This window comes from Lepisosteus oculatus, chromosome 9 (assembly GCF_040954835.1).
Source record: "Lepisosteus oculatus isolate fLepOcu1 chromosome 9, fLepOcu1.hap2, whole genome shotgun sequence".
Taxonomy (NCBI): domain Eukaryota; kingdom Metazoa; phylum Chordata; class Actinopteri; order Semionotiformes; family Lepisosteidae; genus Lepisosteus; species Lepisosteus oculatus.
The window spans coordinates 32,773,970-32,794,023 of NC_090704.1; the positions used below are offsets into that span (position 1 = coordinate 32,773,970).

At 38.7% G+C, this 20,054-nt stretch overlaps 1 protein-coding gene across 1 annotated transcript in view; it reads left to right on the forward strand.

Moving 5' to 3' along the window:
- Positions 1-20,054, forward strand: part of acsf2 (acyl-CoA synthetase family member 2) — a 54,693-nt gene that overhangs the window by 2,735 nt on the left and 31,904 nt on the right. The window contains exons 2-10 of the mRNA XM_015356097.2: positions 3,909-4,104; positions 10,042-10,170; positions 11,199-11,252; positions 11,432-11,550; positions 12,768-12,930; positions 14,012-14,107; positions 14,458-14,606; positions 16,155-16,246; positions 18,751-18,827. Of these exons, the coding sequence (XP_015211583.1) occupies positions 3,909-4,104; positions 10,042-10,170; positions 11,199-11,252; positions 11,432-11,550; positions 12,768-12,930; positions 14,012-14,107; positions 14,458-14,606; positions 16,155-16,246; positions 18,751-18,827 (1,075 nt within the window). The remainder of the gene's footprint in view (positions 1-3,908; positions 4,105-10,041; positions 10,171-11,198; positions 11,253-11,431; positions 11,551-12,767; positions 12,931-14,011; positions 14,108-14,457; positions 14,607-16,154; positions 16,247-18,750; positions 18,828-20,054) is intronic.

Genomic DNA, 20,054 nt, shown 5'->3' on the forward strand with positions numbered 1-20,054 from the left:
GAAGTTGACCCTAGTCCCCTCTGTCCTTACATTGGCAGAAGTTCTAACTCTGTCTCTAGAGGTCAGGCTGTATTCTGGTGTTCCCTTATCTTCTGTCTGTCTGAGAACAGTCACTTACCCTCAGCGGGATGTCAATACTGAGACTGGTTGTAGAGCAAGATTCTCCCTGACTTGCAGCCCTTTTGAGTATGAGGAGCACCTACAGTACATTCATAAATTTGAACTTTTTCGTAATTGTTCTAAAAATCTGCCATGTTTGCCACATGTAGCCAGGATACAGCCTTTCAAGCCCATTTTCATTGGTTTGGAGAAAACACATGTGGACATGAGGATGACATGCTGACTCTACACAGAAGGTGACCCATCCCCAGATCAAACCCTAGACCTGAGAGCTGTGAGGTAGCATCATACTGTAATGCAGATATTGACTCTATTGGCTATTGCTTACCTCTTGTGATTTCAAGTGGAACTACAGGTCTCATTAATGGCACTCTAATGCACTTTAAATCAATGACCCACTGTGTATGGGAAAAGTGTCACAGTAACTTGTGAGATGGCAGTCTGAAGGAGCTACTGTAATTAATAAAATCTGGCAGATTCTGGCTCAGCTGGTGTGAAGGTTGCCAAGACAGATTGTTTGATGCATGAAAACAAAATAGTGAAAATGTACAGTTTGGTGTGCTCAGCCAATACAGCAAGTCATATTTAAATGGCATGCTCACTAGAAAGATTAAAACCATGTTAGGAATTAATTGGCCAAAGGGCTCTTAAACAGCAGCAGTTAATGTTACATACATTTATTATCAATGAAGAATAATAAATGGAGAGTTTAGCATCTTGATTTAAGCAAGTACCCCATTTTTGCATGTATTCATCCTATTGGTAGTAGAATTATACAGTATCTCTACAGCTTGGAGTTAAATAACCAAACACATTTTTAGCAGGAGAATTTGTGGTTCTCAAATCAGTTTATGTCCTGTTGCAGGTGTTAAAACCAATGTGATTTGAGTGTAGTTCTGCCTATTAAGGTTTTACTTAGAAAGTTTTGTAAGAAACATAGGAATCAAGGGATCTTTTAACTACTAATATCTATATATATTATATAAACTAGAAAAGCTGAAGGGCCATTTGTCATTTGCAATTTGTAAATATTCTCACAGTCTATGAAATTTACATAAATGACTGAAGCACGTTTTTTTCCAATGTTTTTTTTAACTGATTTAATCTTGATTGAAGGCATCGGAGAGTATATCTTGCTGTCCTCATGCTAGCTATCTGGTACGCTCTATATTGCAGATTCTGAAGCAAGGGCAAGTACCAGATTATCCCTACTGTACAAATATAGAAATAATATAAAATAGTAATATTTTTCCAGTTGAATACTGTTCATATGAAACACATGAATAATTTTAAAAACATGTTAATATCAGTTAGATTTCAAATTGATAAATTCACTGCACTCTTCATTGTTTTTATTAATGTTTTTATGGTTATATAAAAGTATTAAATATACACTTTAAGTGTTTTGTTTGTTTAATCCATTTAAAGAACTTTATTGTGATAATAGTCCACGACACTGTACTCAGTGGTTTGTGGTTTTCTCCAGGCACAGTGTTCTGCACTAGGACTGGACAATTACAAGACAGATCTACAATAATCTCCCTTACAATGTTTTGCCTGTACTTTTGTTATAAGATCTACACTACATACTGTATCACAGCATTGTGAACTGTAACTGTAACTGTAACACAACCGAACTGTAACTATTAAACTTAAAACCCTAAACTTTGTACCTTTGTACTAAAGGAGCTACTGTTAAAGCTGTAGCTACATCATTCCTGTTAGTGCACAAGCTACAATAAGACTTGTAATTTTGTATTTGTGCCTATACTGAGGTTTGTATCTGAACTACAGTTGGAAGCACAATTGTATTTGATTGCTTTGCTGTGGCACATATCAGGAAACTATTTATCTTTATGTTTCATCTTTTAGTTAGGAACTAAGTGTTGATTTGATTAAAGATTAAATACAGTACATTTTGTTTTCCATATGTGAAATATGTGAATTTTAGAGCATAGATTATGACACATGATAACCTGAAAGGAAACCTGATAATCTACATTTAATTCATTTGTTTGTCTTTAGCACTTTTTATAGTGTCTCTTTTTGTATTCTAGCAAACATTTTTGTCAACAGCACACAACTGGGAAAGAAGTACTAACAATGTACACTGAAGCATAGCAGTGTGGAGTAAAGGTTAACGTTTTGGGCTTGTAATCAGTAGGTTATGAGTTCAAATCCAGTGTGAGACACTGTTGTGGTAACCTTGATCAAGTGGTAACTTCCTACATGTTGTTCTGGGATGATACCAGCTGGAGCAATGATCAAACATGAAAGTTAATCTGTATGAAGATATCACCTAAATAACTTATTAAAGATGTTTCTGCTGTGTTTTGGCAATGCACTGTACAAATGGCTCATTGGTTTTGTCCAGTGCACAGTCTTGTAACTTGTTAAGTGTGGTGCTGAGGCTCTGTGGCTCAGGATCTGCGCCTGTGGCTGGAAGGTTGCCGGTTCGTATCCTGCAGCCTGCAAAGAAATCCTATTCCGTGGGGCCCCTGAAAAAGGCCCTTAACCCCAACTGCTCCAGGAGCGCTGTATAAATGGCTGACCCTGCGCTCTGACCCCAAGGTTCTCTCTCTCTCTGTCTGCGTCTCTCATTGAGAGCAAGTTGGGGTATATGAAAAGACAAATTCCTAATACAAGAATTTGTATACAGTATGGCCAATAAAGTGATCTTAAAAAAAATCTTAATGAATTTGTGAGTCCTGGGCAATAGCTACAGTGAACCTCCTCCATATTTTGCTATAGCTACTGTGTAAATCACAGCATTGTGATCCATTATCTATGTGGTTAAACTTTGCACTCCGCAGAAGAAGTTATAGTAAACCAGACGTAATTTAGTTAAATGTTATCACAGCAGATACAACAAAGGACGCCCTTTAAGTACAGGAGAAAATGCCAGTGAATGTGTATTTGTACCAATAAAGACATGTATATAAGATCTACAGCTCAAAGAACAACCCAAAGGATTCATTAAATGTGGTTTGCAAGTATAAAGGAATAAAACCTACATGTAAAAAAGAATATTGATAATAGAGTCAATAATACAGGCCAAAATGTAGGCAGATATATGTTTATTAACAATAAATAACACAACTATTTAATACAGACAATGATTAAATTATGCACAGATAGGTACAATGTGTTCCAGAGATCTGCCTTCTATAGACTGAGAAAATAGACAATTCTACTTCCCTTGTAATTTTAAAAATTACCACAATGGCTGACACCACTGTATACTTGAATATTTACTGTGGTGCTCCTTGATAATTTGTGAGATAAAGGAATTCTTCATTTTAATAAACAGTCCATTTAAAACAGGTGTTCCCAGCTGCATTCCTGTTGGTTTTCTGGATCTCATTAGATTAGCAGCACCTGGGCTGGGAGAGTCAGTTAAACTATCCCTATTTAATCAAACAATTTTATTAGACTATTATGAGTTGCACTAAAGTGAGTCTTTTGAGACCGCTGCTCTCAAAATTGCTGGATGAAATGTAACTTTTGCTCAAGCAATCAGTAGTTTCTTCTCTTGTATTCCTTTAATGCAGAAATGTATGTTTATTGTCTATAGTAAGGTTATACCATTGAATCCTTGACACCGTGAGTTTTTACTGTACTGGAGACATCAATAGATGACATAACCTGAACGATCTCATTTTATGATGCCTGTCAGAATTTCATAAAGCCTCCTGCATAATATGTAGCCAATATGGTAATTCCACGGCAATAAAAACTTGACTGATGCCATAAAAAATGACAGAGTATCTACATTCTCATTTCTACAGGGCTCTCCATGTAGATGCTGTGCCAAGCACACCTACACTCACTACAAGCTATGTGCACGGCACTTCAGAGGTCTCCCTGCTCAACAGCACCCTGGGACAGTGCCTAGATCAGACTGCAGAGCGATGTCCTGACCGAGAGGCTGTGGTCTTCCCACGCGATGGCATCCGAAAGACATTTGCACAATTCAAACAGGACGTGAGTATGTTTGTTGGCTGTTGTTTTTAGGATAATCCTAGCCCTGCACTTGTGGGTAAAATAAATGAGAAGGTGCATGCACGTTGTGTCTAAGGTTGGTGTGGGATAGCTTACAAGATTTTAGCTCCCCCTGTGCACAAGCAGTTTCTAAATCCCTTAGCGGTGGTACACAAGTCCTTTCTGTTTAAATAACCTCTGCCGCACTCACAACAATTTTCACATTTGTAACATTTTGCATTACTATGTCTTCATAAGAATGTTCACGTTATTTTCCATTGAATGTGTCTGTTATAATGTAGTGAATATAAAAAAAATATCATTTGTTGCAACTAATTCACAGTTTTTTAGGCAAAAATTACATTATTTTATGTAACAGGTCTGCTGGCATTTTAATTTAGTGAATTTCAATATTCAATTTTCTTACTAGGAAGGTAATTTAGGACTTATGCAAAGTCACTCAAGTTTAACGTAGTCCATCATGAATGATCACTCAATCAAAATGTCAAAATTATTTTGTTTATTCTAAAGCAATATATATATACTTTCTTTTTCTAAAAGTAAAAATGTTTAAATACAGTGATATATTTCATTTGGTGCCCAGTGTGTATAGTATAAATACTGCAAAAATGGGAAAATGCTTGTAATGCTTAAAAATAAAAAAACTACTTTATTTTTAAAGTAAACCGAGTTAACCCTGAAGTTGTGGATTGTTGTGAAACGTTTATGTGTTAAAAGTTGATAACAGGTAAGTAATAGTAGTTCTAACACCAGATTCAGCACAAGCAAGAGATGAGAAGCAAATCGTGAAAAACAATCCCACAGGACATGTAATGGCTTTTGTGACAGGGAAATAAATAGACAATAGCTGAAAATACAAGGATTTATTACAAGCAAGTAAGCCACGAAACACATAAACACTTACATTGACTAGCCCTAATGCACTCAGAAGTGGATACATCTTTCTCCAGAAAGCAACACTGTTTATAACCTTTACAGGTAAACCCACACTCTAAATTGATGCTGAAGGAAAGCTATCCATCGGTCCCTATACAAGAAAAAAAAACATTCTAAATTAGCCGTCAGACTTTGCTTGCCAGATTAAATAGTTTCACAAATATTAAAAATACACACCCTAGCCTTGATGTGAATCCCAACCCTTCAGTTTTCGGTTGTAGATGAGGAAACCAGGTGGTGATGATTATCTGTAGTGTCAGATCGTGCTACTTCATTCTTAGATCTGATCTAACTCCTGAGCTGTGAAAACAGTTTTGACATCTTATCACCTTGTAATGTACTCCTTGTGTATTGACAATACCTACTCATGAGCGGAACATTCATTCTTAGAACATGTTAAACTTATTATCAGATGAGGAAATTTTGAGATAAATACACTGTACATGGTGTAAAAGCAGCACGTGTACATAAAAGCATATCAGATGATTGGCACAATAATACTGTGATAATTATAAACTGTATTTTTATGTAGCACCTAGGAGATAGTAGATGGGGGTAAGAATACAGTAGGAAAGCCAAGGGGCACACAGAATCAGTTAAATAAAAGCCCTTCTAAAAAGGAGGTTTTGAGTCTAGCTTTTAAAGAGTTTAGGGAAGGTGATTCTCTGATTGCTTTAGGGACAGAATTCCAGAGTTTTGGGGTGTAACACGAAAAGGGCAGGTTGACCAGTAAAGAGTGAGGATGGGCTTGAGGAACACACAGGAGACCAGAATTTGATGAGAGAAGGTTGCGAGATGGGGAGTAGGATGATAGCAACTCAGACAGGTAATGAGGTGCTAAGTCATGCACAGCCTTGTAGGCTACTAGTAATGTGATCACTTGTACTAGACCTGGGAGGATTCTGGCTGCCAAATTCTGGCAGTTTGTTCAATGTGGATTTAGATATCACAGTGAGTAGGGTGTTAAAGTAGTCAATATGAGAAAAAGCTAAAGTGTTAACTATCTTTTCAGCAACAGTAAGCAACAACATAGGATGTAGTCTGGCAATATTTCTAATATTGGAAGAATTATGTTTTGAGAGTATGTTACACATGTGGGTCAAACGTCAAACCAGGATCGAATATCACTCCCAAGTTCTTCAATTTTGACTGAAACTCAGTACAGTACCATTCACAGATATGGTTACTGCACTGATTTAACGAAATTGCATGCCAAGAAGCATGACTTCAGACTTGTCGCAGTTTAGATGAAGGAACTTTTGAGTCATCCGTGACATCCGTGTCATCCATGCAATTAGAGAGAAAAAATTGCCCACATTCTTGTGAGGTTTGGTATGGATGTAGATTTGAGTATCATCAGCATAGAAATGATCATTTAAACCATGTGATGTTAATAACCTACCAAGTGGGAATGTGTACTGTAAATGCTGAAAAGAAGGGGGGCCAGTTTGAGCCCTGAGGAACACCAAACTTAACAAATCCAATTTCAGAGCTAAAGCTACCAAGAGAGAAAGAGACGACTATCAGTGAGGTAAGACTTGAACCATTTAAGACCAGCGTCAATAACTCCAAACACTCAAAACGAGAATGTAAGATGATGTGGATAACAGTGTCAAAAGCAGCACTGAGGTCAAGAAAAATAAGGATAGAAACAAATTCAGAATCGGAAGCCAGAAGAAGATTGTTAGTGATTTTAACCTGGACGGTTTCTGTGCTGTGAAGTTGTCAGAAACCCTTGAAAGAGGTTACTTGCACAGATATGGTTATTTACGTGAATTGTAAGTGAATTGTAATAGCATGTTTTAAGATTTTAGCAAGACAGGATAAGTAGGAAATTGGGCAAAATTGTGTAGGTTGTCCAGACCTATTCATTTTTTTTGGCACAGGGGTGACAGCAGCAATTTTAAAGGCTGTTGGTAGCTCACCAGTGCTCAAGGACTGATTTATTATATTAAGGACAATGGGACAGAGAGTACTGACACAGAATTGAAACGAATCAGTGGGAATGGGTTCTAAAAGGTAGGTGGTGGGTTTCATATGCAAACCAATTTACTGAGGCATGCAGAGTCAAGTAGAGTGAAACTAAAGAGAAGGAAAACAGTTAAGATAGTCACACAGGGAGGAGGAGGTAACATGCATTGTGGAGAGTCCATGATGTGGTCAATGCTGTATGTGGTCAATCTTGGACCTAAAAAACTAAGAATGTGTTGCAAAGTTAGGATGAGGCAGGTAATGTGGTGGGGCAGCAAACTGTTTATGGTGGAGAATAGGTGTCTAGGGTGTTATAGTTGTTCTCACACATGTGGGAGAAGTAGCTGGATCTAGCAGACTATTGCATCTTGGTATTCGGTCAAGTGCTCCCTCCAAATACGAAAATGAACATTTAGGTAAGAAAGATTCCACCTATGTTCAGGTTTACAGGAATCTGCCTTCATAGAAAGAAACTGGTCAGTGGACCATGGGGCAGAGAAAGAAAATGGTTCGAGCTTATGTAGTTGCTAAGTTGTCAAGGGTAGACAAGTGAGAGCTATCAAACAAAAGTATTTTGTCCTCTAGGGAATCAGAGTCAGAAATGCAAGATAAGGAGGACAGAACAGAATTCATTAACCTAGTCTGGTCAACTGATCGCCAGCTGCGAAAACCTATAGAACGTGGGGGGGAAGAGTGAAATGGGAAAATCAAGATGGACGATAATAGCTAACTGTTCAAAGAGGCCTAGTTCAAAATAAGAGAAGAGAGAAACAAAACAGTAATTTGCAATTAATTTGCAAGTAATTACTAAGTCCAGAGTGTGTCCTTTGTTATGTGTTTCACTAAGAACGTACTGGGTTAGATCAAAGCATTCCAACAGACTATGAATCAATATGGACATTACTGTCACCAAGAATAAGCATCCCTTAAATTTGAGACATAAAAAAGAAAGTAAATTGGCAAACTCACCTAGAAAGGCATTATGAGGCTAGGGGGCTCTATAGACAGTAACAATAATAGTAGAGTGAGGACCAGAGAAATTTAAAACAAGACACTCAAAAGAAGAGAGCAGATAAGCAGCACTGTTTCACACACTTTATTTAATTTTTTTTCCCCCTTAAAATCTTTTAGGTATTGTCAGTGTGCTTCCTGTAACAATAAATTGTGATGTTCAAAAACAGTCTAGCTAATCAACTCTAAGCATAATAACTGTCTTTTGTTAACAATTCGTTAAGCATACCATTAACTTCCGACTGACTGTAATATCTGTGTATACTGTACCAAAATGGACACCATTTATCATTGTGCTCTGATAGGTTAGACTGCCTGTGTTGCTGTGATAATTTTCCTACCCACACCCTGCCTTCATGGTGAAACACAGCCTCATATGAAATCTGCTCCTGTTCAAGGACTGTTGGCCAATTAATTATAAACTAGTAAGTTTTATTCCAATGACAGTGTAGTTACAGTATAACTGGGGTATTCTGTAGAAACTGAGTGCAATTGTGTTAATGGAATATAAACTTAACCATAAGATTTTTATAATGGGCACCAGACCTATATTATTCTGTTGGTATTTATTCCTTGATGGGTATCATTCTAATGTCAATACAAATTCACAAGTCGAAATGACGTTATTGCTGAAACCAATATGACGGCCCTAACCACTATTTTGTTCTAGAAACCCAAAATTGCCAGTGTCTGAGGAACTAGTGCACCAGTTGTCCTGAAACTCAGCAGGGTTTATCACTCGGAAATCTACAACAGAGCTTCAAGTTATTACTTGTGTGGCAAAAAACACCCCACACAGCTAATGCTCTTTTTCAAAAATTGTTCTTGCTCACAAAAGCTTGCTCACATTGTTAAAAGAAGTGGGTAGAGTCTTTCTGGGAAGACTTCAGAATTGCTTCGTTTTCTATGTATGACTTTTACGTGTTTAACATAAAATATTCTTTGAGTTCCTTTAAATTTAAATTTAACTTGCTTTGACTCATGGCAAAATGGTATCCATGGCATGAGGCATTAAGGAAATGTTATTTTATGTCCACTGCTATTATTTCTCTGTTATACTCTTATGTCTTTGCAATCACGCTACAGGGCTGTAATAACAAATCATACCTGTAAACACATTTTGTAACATAAACCTCTTTTCAGGTCATGAGGCATTGCTGATGTGCCTGATTAAGGCTAACATTTTTCTGTGTGATAAAAAGAAAGATGACTGATCCATCCAATTGCATTGTTTCAAAGAGATACCTGCAGTGACTTAATTATGATAATTAGTATATCATTTTTTGACAGTTTTGTCATTTCATAGTCTTAAATTACCTGTAATAATCACACCCGAAGAAGGCTTCACAGCCGAAACGTTGTGTTTCCTTTCTTCTCACCTACTTGAACTACTTTAGTCTTAAATCATACTGCTCCTAGTCCTGTCATTGAGAGCAGCATGCTACCTCCAGACAGTGCTAACACAAACTTGTTGGGGGCTTCAAGCTTTCAAGCTTGAACAGTGACAGGACCCAGAGGGTACGATACCAGAGGCAAGTGTGCGTCATCCTCCTTTCACAATGTTTATGCCCAGTGATTTAATATGTAGCTTGATGTAGCTTGACAAATTTGCTATAAAACCAAAGCAGAGATGTCTGCAAACATTTTAATAAGGTTTCAATGTTAATGCAGGGCTACCTGACAGGCAGCTGCTGAGGGCATTCAGAACTCATCATAAACAACAGACTATGCCTCCTGTTTGGAGTTATAATGCTGGACTTCAGAACTGTACTGAATCTGGTTTTCTGAGTTAATATATCCATGAACAGATGTCTTCAAACCAGGCAGTGTCTTTGGAAATGTTGAAGTGAAAGTATTATTTCTGACGTATTAAGAGTGAGCTCTTCTGAAAATTGGAGTTCACTGTGTGTTACTTGTTTTTGACGACTTGAACCCCATTGTATCAGTTTTAGTCCCAGTAACGCAGAGACAACCTTTGACCCAATGACTCGTGTGTGACAGGTCGACCAGGTGGCAGCTGGGCTCCTAGCTTTTGGACTGAAGAGAGGAGACAGGCTTGGTTTCTGGGGACCTAACAGTTATGAGTGGATACTATTCCAATTTGCAACAGCACAAGCAGGGATCATACTGGTAAGAACATTTCCATGTTCTTTATTAAGGATGTTTGGATATACAGTACTACAAATTGTAATTTCAAGATGAAGAAAGAAAAGAATTTCCTACAGTTCAAAAATCAGAGAAAATAGATCTTGAAAGGCCTCAAATAAAAGATTGGGTAAAAACGGCTTAATTGTTGGATCGATAAAAAATACTAGGTAGAAGTACTTTTTCTATAGAGTATTTGAAAAGCTCTGAGAATAAACCCCCCCCCAAAAGCCCGAACTTTAATTAAGGATTCATTTTAGAAGTCTGAAATAAAAGGGCATGTATAGGGTATGAATATTTTATGCAGGTGTTCACTGAGGTTGAAATTAATAATAATCTGAACATAAAAAGGAGCTAGTCGGAAATATCAGGCCTGCTGCTGAATTTTACTCTTATCAAACATCTAGAAGTTCTTCCATCCGTCCATTTTCTAACCACTTCATCCAATTTAGGGTCGCAGAGGAGCTGGAGCTTTTCCCAGTAAACAAGGCAGGATACACCCTGAACAGGAAACACACTCACACCAGCACTGTTTTTTCCCAGACTAACATGAAAACGAGATATTGAAGTATGTCTCTTTACAGGGACCAGATTACAATAATGATTATTGTGTGGATTTTAATGGGGACTTCTACAAGCTCAAAGCATGTTACGAAATCTTCTGTAATGATTTACCGCTGTTTTCTATTGCAAGGGAATTGCTGAGTGATTTTAAAAAAGAGGGAGCAGTCAAATAAGTAAGTTGGAAGAGAGTAAAATACTTTTTATTTTTATTATTTTTGCCCTAGCCTGATCACATTAAAGTTATTTTCAAGTTATGGATATATGGAACAGGACATGTTATGGAAGCTGGATATCCTGTTGTCTTTCAAGAAAATGCTGGCTGAGATACAATTTAGGCACTAAATACCAAACTGGATAGGTGGGACTATCAAGTTTCTAAGCTTTCTTGCGTAATATTTCTCTGTTCTCTTTGTTGTCGTTGTTGTTAAAAATGTTTTGTTCCTTTATAGGTTTCCGTTAATCCAGCATACCAGCTGCATGAGGTGGAGTTTGCCTTGAGAAAGGTGGGTCTTTTATTTAGTTTTTAATTTAGCTTCTGCAGGAATCTAGGCAGCTGAGAGAATGCTGGTGATTATCTTATTTGGATTACACCTTATTGTTTTTGTAACTGCACTCCTCGATCCCAAGCTTTCAGCCAGTGAGGTTCTCTCACCTGCCTCTCTTCCTTCCCATCTCCCTTCAGGTGCAGTGCCAAGCGGTGGTTTGCCCAACCCAGTTTAAAACCCAGCAGTATTATGAAATGCTGAAGAAGATCTGTCCAGAGCTGGAGAATGCCACTCCTGGCAACCTGAAAAGCAAGAGGTACAGCACACAGGAATTACATCTGAGAGAAGATCTATGTTTAGCTAAGCCAGGCTTCTTGGAGTTGAAGGAGCAATTGATAGAGATCTGAGTATTTAGAAATGCGTTCTGAAAGAACAATTGAGGTGGAAATAACAGAATCAAGATGTGAGGCCACCTTGATGTTTGCTGGTAACCTATTCCACCACCAAAGAGAATTGAAAAAACAAACATGAAGAAAAGACCAATCAGCAGAACAGTCAAACAGTTTATGAAGCCTTGTAGGCTGGATTATTTGATTAGTAGCCACAAAGGCGGTCTGTATTTACAAGCGAATGGAATTCGAATAATTACACAAATTGCCCCTGCCCTTTTAAATTGTTAATGGCTGGCTGAAAAAAAGTCAGCCTCTTTATACTTGGGAAAAATGCGTGACAAACCTAAACTAGGAGATAAGGAGCAAGCAGAGGTTTATTCCATGCCGAAAGGAAAACAAAAGGGACACATTGTTTTGGCTGTAAAACCTTCTTCCGGTGTGTGAAGCATGCGGACACAAGTACCTACTGAAACGTCTTAAACTCGAAGATGAGTTCTCTACATGTAGAATCTTCCAGTGCAGCATGTAGTCAGGGAACCTAGTGCTAGTGCAGGGGTTCGATTCAGGGAGCCTTCTGTGTGGAGTTTGCATGCACCCCCCAGGATTTCTCCAGTTGCTTTGGTTTCCTTCCACTTCCCTAAGAGACGCTGCTTAGATTAATTGCTGAGGTGTTCTAAATTGTCACTGTAGATTGAATTCCAGTTAGAAGTATTAAAAAATGTGAGTAAAACTCAATGTAAATCTGCAGTATACTGTCAAATGTTTCTGAATGAGTAAAAAACTAGACATAAGACTGTAAATTGCCAGCAATAAAGTTTTAGAGCAAAAAAAAAAATGTGGACAACATTTGGGTAGAAAGAACAGAAATACTGGCTCAATGAAATAAGCAAAAAAGGGGCTCAGAAATACACAGAGCAAAAAAAACAGGGTGCATGAGTAAACGATTTCAGTGCACACAATCTTGGGGTTCATTTTTAAACAGCTTCATCGAAAATCAACACAAGCAGCTTTCCAGGGTTCAAGACTATTATATGTATGGAGGATATTTTTAATCTTTTTAAATGACTGAAGCTTAAATACTTGCAGTTTTAGTTTAGCACACAGTCAGGAAAAGCCAAAGTGATTTTTGTGTCCTTAACAGGCTTCCGGATCTTCACACTATCATCGTGTCGGATAACAAGCTGCCTGGAGCTTTCAGCATGGTGGATGTGAGGCAGGCAGGCACAAGCACAAACATGCAAGAGCTGCGAGCCCTTCAGAAGAAGCTGTGTTGCGACGACCCCATTAACATCCAGTATACCTCGGTAATGCCATTGCCTTATTGACATATGAGTGTTAAGGCAAGTAGTACCATTGCTTTGATCTGATCATTAATTATATTCAATGAATTGTTACTTCTGTACCGTAGGTGATAAGGTTGTCTGTCCTTGGAAGGGTAGGGTTCTCTCGACTAAGACAGGTTTATATTTTAAACTTGGGGGTGTCAGACTTAAGTCTCAAGACTTCAGACTCAAGAGTTAGGTCATGCACTTTTTATACAGATTTACGTGCCATTGATACTTTTTTAATGTCAATGATAGCTCTGCTTACATTTTGAAGAATAAAACATTTATATTAATATTTAATAATATTTAAATTAGTAAACTCATATGAATGTTTTAACATTTACTATGATCCTTGCCCTGGATGGTATACCAGACCATTGCAGAGCACAGGCAGGCAGTATTCTGTACCTGCACAGGGGCCAATTCTCCCCAGAAACCAAATAACCTACTAGGTTTCCTTTGGAATGCGGGAGAAAACTAGAGCTAATGGAGGAAATCCATGAGAACAAGTAAAGAGCATACAAACTCCACACAGACAGCACCCCTGAAATTGAACCCAGGGCACCAGGGCTGCAAAGCAGCCATGCTAACCACTGTGGTGTGCCATGGCCTAAGATCGACAGAGAAATAATGGCCTGTATAATTAAGTATGTGTTTTATTTTTATACTGGCCAAAATGTGAAGACACACCTATTTATGCAATAAATAGGCAGATTTTAATAGTAGTCACTTTTGCAGAACATAGTGATTTCCCATTTCATTTTTTATTCTGTACTGTTTCCTCTCAGATCAAATCATCTGACTAAGCTCTGTCAGAAGAGAACAGAAGAGAAAGGTCTCTTCTGTACTCATTAGACATTGACACTCAGGTTTCTCCAGAATGGTATTTACTGCGGAAAATTGAAAGCAAAGTCCAGCCGAGAGTTTTAATGTCTGTGCCGCCATGGAAACTCAAGAGTGCAGTGCCCTTGTTTTGGAGCTTTCTGCTGCCATCTTAGTGTGTGTTTTCAAATGAATAACCAGCATGTTTTGGTTTAATATAACTTTTTTTTTTCTGCAGGGCACAACAGGGAGCCCGAAAGCTGCGACACTCACACACCACAACATTGTGAACAACGCCAACTTCATTGGCAAACGGATGGGCTATCATTGGAGGGTGAGGAACCTACTGCAGCTGCTAGCATTAAAACACCTTATGTAGCACTTCATGACACAGCCGTGTAACGTATCACTGAATTTGTGCTGCGTACTGTTTACACAGATGTAGCCTAGCAAGAGGTAGTTAAGATCCCAGTAAAGTTTGTCATTTAAGATATAGGGTGTCCAATATTTAGATTTGCATTTAGATTTATATCTTAAAAAGCAATAATACCTGTAACACAATGCTGCAGAACATGTACTAGAAGAACAAACTGAACATGTCTTTGGGAAGGAAATATTTTGTGAAATTGCAGCAGTGTCTGTGGGCCTGCCCCCTGACCTTGGCACCTCTGTGTCTCTCCCCAGGATGTGCGAGTGTGTCTGCCTGTGCCGCTGTACCACTGCTTCGGCTCAGTGGGCGGCTCAGTGACCACTGCCATCTTCGGCAGCACCCTTGTGTTCCCCTCCTCAGGCTTCGATGGGCAGGCTTGTCTGGAAGCCATCCAGAAAGAGAGGTACAGCCTGTCCAGCCTGCAGCGGAGAGGAAGTGACACAATCTATATCTGTCAGCTGCTAAATAAAAAACCTTTGCCTTTTTTTTCCCTTGTGTCCCTCTTCATATGGAATTTGGGACTGGTATAGTATCCTAAGTGAAAAACTTATTTGCAAACAGGTTTTTAAATAGAATCTCTAATTACTTTGCTCCTGCCTGCCAGCTGGAATAGCCACTTGTGTATTTTTTTCAAGTGGGGTGCTGTAGTGAACCCCACATCTGCACATGGGGGCGAATAAATCCTCTGCCCCACGCATCTTTGAGCAATTTGTCGTGTAACACACCTCAGTACCATCTGGAGGAGAGGCACATCCCTCACTGATCACCTCAGGCCTGTTAGCATCCGGGAAGCCTCAGGTGGCACTGTAACACTGAGAGTCGAGAGAGAGAGAGCCCTGGACAACAGTTGCCAAGAGAGCCCGAGAGAGCTCACCCTGCCCTTGCAGGTGCTCAGCCACTGCTTGGGGAATTGTAGTCACAGCTGGCAGGTTACATGATCCAGACCCAACCCCACAGTCTGAGAGCTCAGCCTACACTGCCTTTACTGGTGGAGCCACACAGGAGAACCTGAGAACTTTGGCTGAAGTGTACACTGAACTGCTGTAGCTCCAGGCTGATTTAAAACACCTTCACATGCTAATAATGTGGAGTGAAACTATATATGGTATTTTTTCACAAACCTGTGAAACATGGTGGAGCTATGTGTTCTTTAGTATACTCCAGTTAGCAGTAGCCTTTCCTTTTTTCAGGCTTTGACTATTTCTCCAATGCACGTCTGAAAGTTTGTAAGTGTGCAGATTTTGTCTTTAAGGTGGGCTACTTACAGAGCTCAGAGTTTTTTTAAGTAGATCTTGTCTGAAGTGCTGCACTGCTCTTGTTATGCAACCCTTTCTCAGTTAAAAGTGACAAAAGAGAAAATATGTAAAAAGGAAGTTTATGTGAGAATGTATTGGTATGACGGATGTATAGACTGACTGTTTGCTCAGAAAACCTTATCTTGGTTTCACTCCATGTATTCTTTTTGTTTTCCTGTATGCTTCTCAGGCATTTGTTATATATAACCTGGTCAACCGGGGGAGAAGGGCCCTGGTGTTCCTATAGAGTTATTTGGTTGCTCGAGTTGTATAGCCAACTAGTACTATGAAAGCATATTGTGAAGCCTTCCTTAAGGATCCCAGGGAATCTGTTTGGTTAGTGCTGGATAGCTTGTTATAGACACCCACAACCATTTGTGTAAAGACATGTCTACTGTTTTCCGTCAATAATGTGCCTTCTGTAAACTTCTAGCTGTGCTTAGTTTTCTTAGAATTCTAAATAGAATTCTAAATTCTGTCAATAGTCAATAAAGTTAATGATTTCAAACACTTTAGTTGATTGCATGTAAGGACAGTGACACTAAATAATTCAGATCTAATGTTTTTAGTTAGTTATTTATTTGACTTTATTTTCTTTATCACATAGCAGTAAAACTGTAATTTTGCCAGGCTGTGACACTCTCTCTCCCTGCTAGGTGCACTTTTATCTACGGGACCCCGACAATGTTCATCGACATGCTGAAGCAGGCAGAAGCCAACAGCTTTGACTTGTCTTCGCTGGAAGGAGGTGAGGAATGAGAATATGACACAGGGCTCATGTAAAGTAACAGATCGCCATTAGCCATTGGAATTCTAAGAACACCCAGGGGACACAGCGAAAACGTGTTTCATGTACCCATACACTGAGCCGTGACCAATTGATCTTAGTCATATAGGAATTTACTTCAAACTTAGAGTCTGACCAAATTCAGCCTTCTGATCCAGCCTGGTTATGTACAGTATAGTAAGAATACTCCTAGAACACTTTGTGGAATATAGTGATGTCCTTATTTACGTATTTTTTTCTAAATTTGAAATTTTTCTCATTCATACCTACAAATTGTAGTATCGCCCAATTTCTTCCTGAAATCTGTGCACACTCACCTCCGTCTCCCACGTGTCGGATCATCTGACACGCAGTGTCCTTTAGGAAAATCAGCAGCCACTGCAGGAGCACAGTGTCTCTCACATGATGCCGCTATGAACTTGCAGATAACGGGAGTCTTGGTGGCATGGTGAGCCAAAGACATCCTGGCTTATGTATTATATGAGAATATTATTATTATAGATTATAGCTAAGGCTTGAATGGGGGACATCTAGACAACTGAGCCTCCACTGTGGTGTTAGATCTATCATTTACTATATTTTTAAGTGTAAAGTGTGCAGTCATTTTATTTGCATTGAAGAAAACAGTTGATGTTACAAGAAAGGATTGGGTTCTGGTTGGATCCAAGCCCTTGAGTGGTGGGGATGGAAGGTTCTCTGACAAGGTCAGACATGCTAGCAATAGAGAATACGTCCAGCATGACCAACAGCTGAAATGTTACAGATATCAGAATCACAGAATCTGGAAGAATCGTAGTAAAACAGTATAAATAATATGAATTTAACAACAGAAAAGGACTTGGTCATAGTACATTTCTCATTATGGAACAAGTAATAGGTTTATTCCATGCTGAAAAAAAGAAGAAAGAGAACACGTTTCGGCCGTAGAGCCTTCTTCAGGTGTTGACACCTGACACTTGAAGAAGGCTCCAAGGCCGAAACGTTGTGTTCTCTTTCTTCTTTTTTTCAGCATGGAATAAACCTTTTACTTGTTCCTTTAAAGCCTACGCATGCTGACGCAGCTACCCACCTGAACTACATTTCTCATTATGTTGAGAAGGATAAAATACAGAAAATGAAATCTTCCTTGTGCTGGTTATCCTCCCTCCATGCATACCTGTGCTCTGTTACTGATCATAGTACTTCAGAATTCACAATATTACAGGTTCAGTTGGAGCACCTGTGTCAAATAAATATTCTTAATTGTCGCTGATGACCCTCTTGAAATACAGTATAACTGGGGGTTCTTATTTTTGAACCGAGGTTCTAGGCAGTGTCCTGGACACATTGTTCTTCCTGTTTTATGTGGCTTTGATTTGTGAATGAATAAATGATCAGGTTAGAAGCTTTAGCAGATAACTCCAGTTTAACTGTCGAGTTCTTGGATATTCACTGCAGTGTCTCCTTTATTTTAAAAAGTTTTTTGTTGGACCTCTTGAGTGGCAGTAAAAACAGTAAAGGTGTTCATCTAAAGTTAGGTTGAGTTCTGTATTCTAGGCATTGCAGGTTCAAGCCTGTGTCATATCACTAGGGGGCAGCAACCAGGAGTTCCGAAGCAGTGACACAGAGCTAGCAAAGTGCCAGGGGTGAGGTCAGCTGGCAAGCAATGCTCTTGGTGAGGGATGCAGCTGGATATGAACATCCAGTATGGGGCTGTTTCCTGACATTTTATAAAAGCCAAGTAGCTCAGAGGTTAGAGGTCAGAGTATTTGTAGCCATGCACCAAAGTGAAAATACATAGTTGGTGATTTCCAATTGGGTAGGTATAACACAAAATATAATTTACAGTTTTTAATTTTCTTTTTTAATTGTTAGCTAAAAGATGAACTGTTCAAATCTGTTCTGTCTTGCCATAATTACTGGAGTCTGTGTGCTGAAAGGAAGCGAGAAAGGGGTCATACTGGGTTCAATACAGAACGTTGTTGCCCTGAAAGAAAGGCTGAAGTGCACATACAGTATATGAGGACTTTTCACCTTTTGACCTTTTAAATTTGATCTTTTGAAGCTCAAGAGTCCACTAAACTTAGCAGCAACACTTCAGTGATCAAGACTTCAGTTTTTAACCAGTTTCTTGATGCTGATATTCACTCCTTTTTAAACATAACTATCTTGATTTTTTAAATTCTTCTCTCCTCTGGTGGGCAGAAAGGAAACCTCATTGTTCTGCAGTGATACCAAAACAATTTCTAGTTTTGCTGCTGCTATTTGACAAATTCTGCACCGATGTATGTCTGATAATCAAGCCGTAAAACTGTTTAATTGAATTGTCAATTGCATAGAAGTTTGTAAAATTAATAATATGTAATTATTAAAAATGGAGTTAACGTGTTTGATATGCTTTTACAAGATTTGAATGCCAGTAGTTTGTTTCTCAGGATTTGCAGCGATTCCAGCGATATCACATCAATTTCTTTGTTTGGTTGTAGGAGTCATGGCTGGGTCTTTTTGTCCTCCAGAGATTGTAAAAAAATGCATGGCAGTATTCAACATAGAAGATTTATCGGTGAGTACAGATGCTTTGTGAATAGCTTTAAGAGCTACAGTAAGTATTGATATGCAAGGTAGTGAATATCAGTGGTGAGTTGACTTGCGTAGCAATTCATTTTTTTTACCTCAACCATTTCTGGACTTTTCTTAATTGGATTTTTGGAGCCTAATACTTTTTGCTGTTATTATGATTTAATTAATGTTCAAATGTTCAAAAAATGTTCTAAATAGAACATTTCAAAAGTAACAAGATGAGCTGGAGGAAAACCCTCTTTACTCCAAAACTATTATTGGAAGTCACCAAACTTCCAATAATACGGCACGCAGGCCTTCTATTAAAACATGAAGGACATGTGTTTTACATTACTGTATAAATATTTTCCTGTTTTTTTTAGAACTATTGAGACATTATAAAGCAGTTATTATAAGCATCACATACAGCTGTGATTTAGGCAGGTAGAAGCACCACTGTCATCCCAGAACTCTTGGCTCAGTTCTGGGATGGGAAACCTCTAAGAAAATCCAAGTTGCAGCTGTAGGTGGAGTGGGTTGCCAGTAGGTGGCATTGTACACCCTGGATGTGGATTTCTAAACCAGTGCTCCAATCTGGTGACCAGCAATATTGTGCTACAGGAAGAGATGTTCATAAGATGAGATGAGTTCTTCAGATGACATGTTTAAAAAAAAGTCCTGACTGCTTGGTCAATGAGAATCCCGTGACTCTTTTCAAAAGGGTAGAGGTATTAACTCGGTTGTCCTGGCTAAATTCCACTATGTGATTGTGCAATCTGGTCTACCGAAAGATTTCTCTTAATTCAATCAGTGGCGATTTATCACTTTTCTTGGTGATTTACTGTGTTGTGTGGCTGCTACATGTCATTCAGGTGGTGCTGCACTTTAGTAGTGAAATGGGTCCACTCTTATATGTAAAGCAGTGAGACTGGCGAACACATTTAGCCATCCCCCTCGGACCACACCTACACCATCACCATCTACCTCTTTATGATTTCTTATCTATCGCACATCTCCAGTCATTGTTTACACGTCTGTATTGTTTACATTCAAACTGTCTGCATGTTTACTTGCACATTGTCTATTGTTTGTTTGTACATTGTCTTGATGCACTGTTTGCACTTTGTCTTGTTTTTTACACTTGTTTTACAATCGAGAGACTTTCTGTAAGTAAGAATTCCATTGTACCAGTGCGGTTACATATGGCAATAAAGTTCAAGTTCAAGTTCAA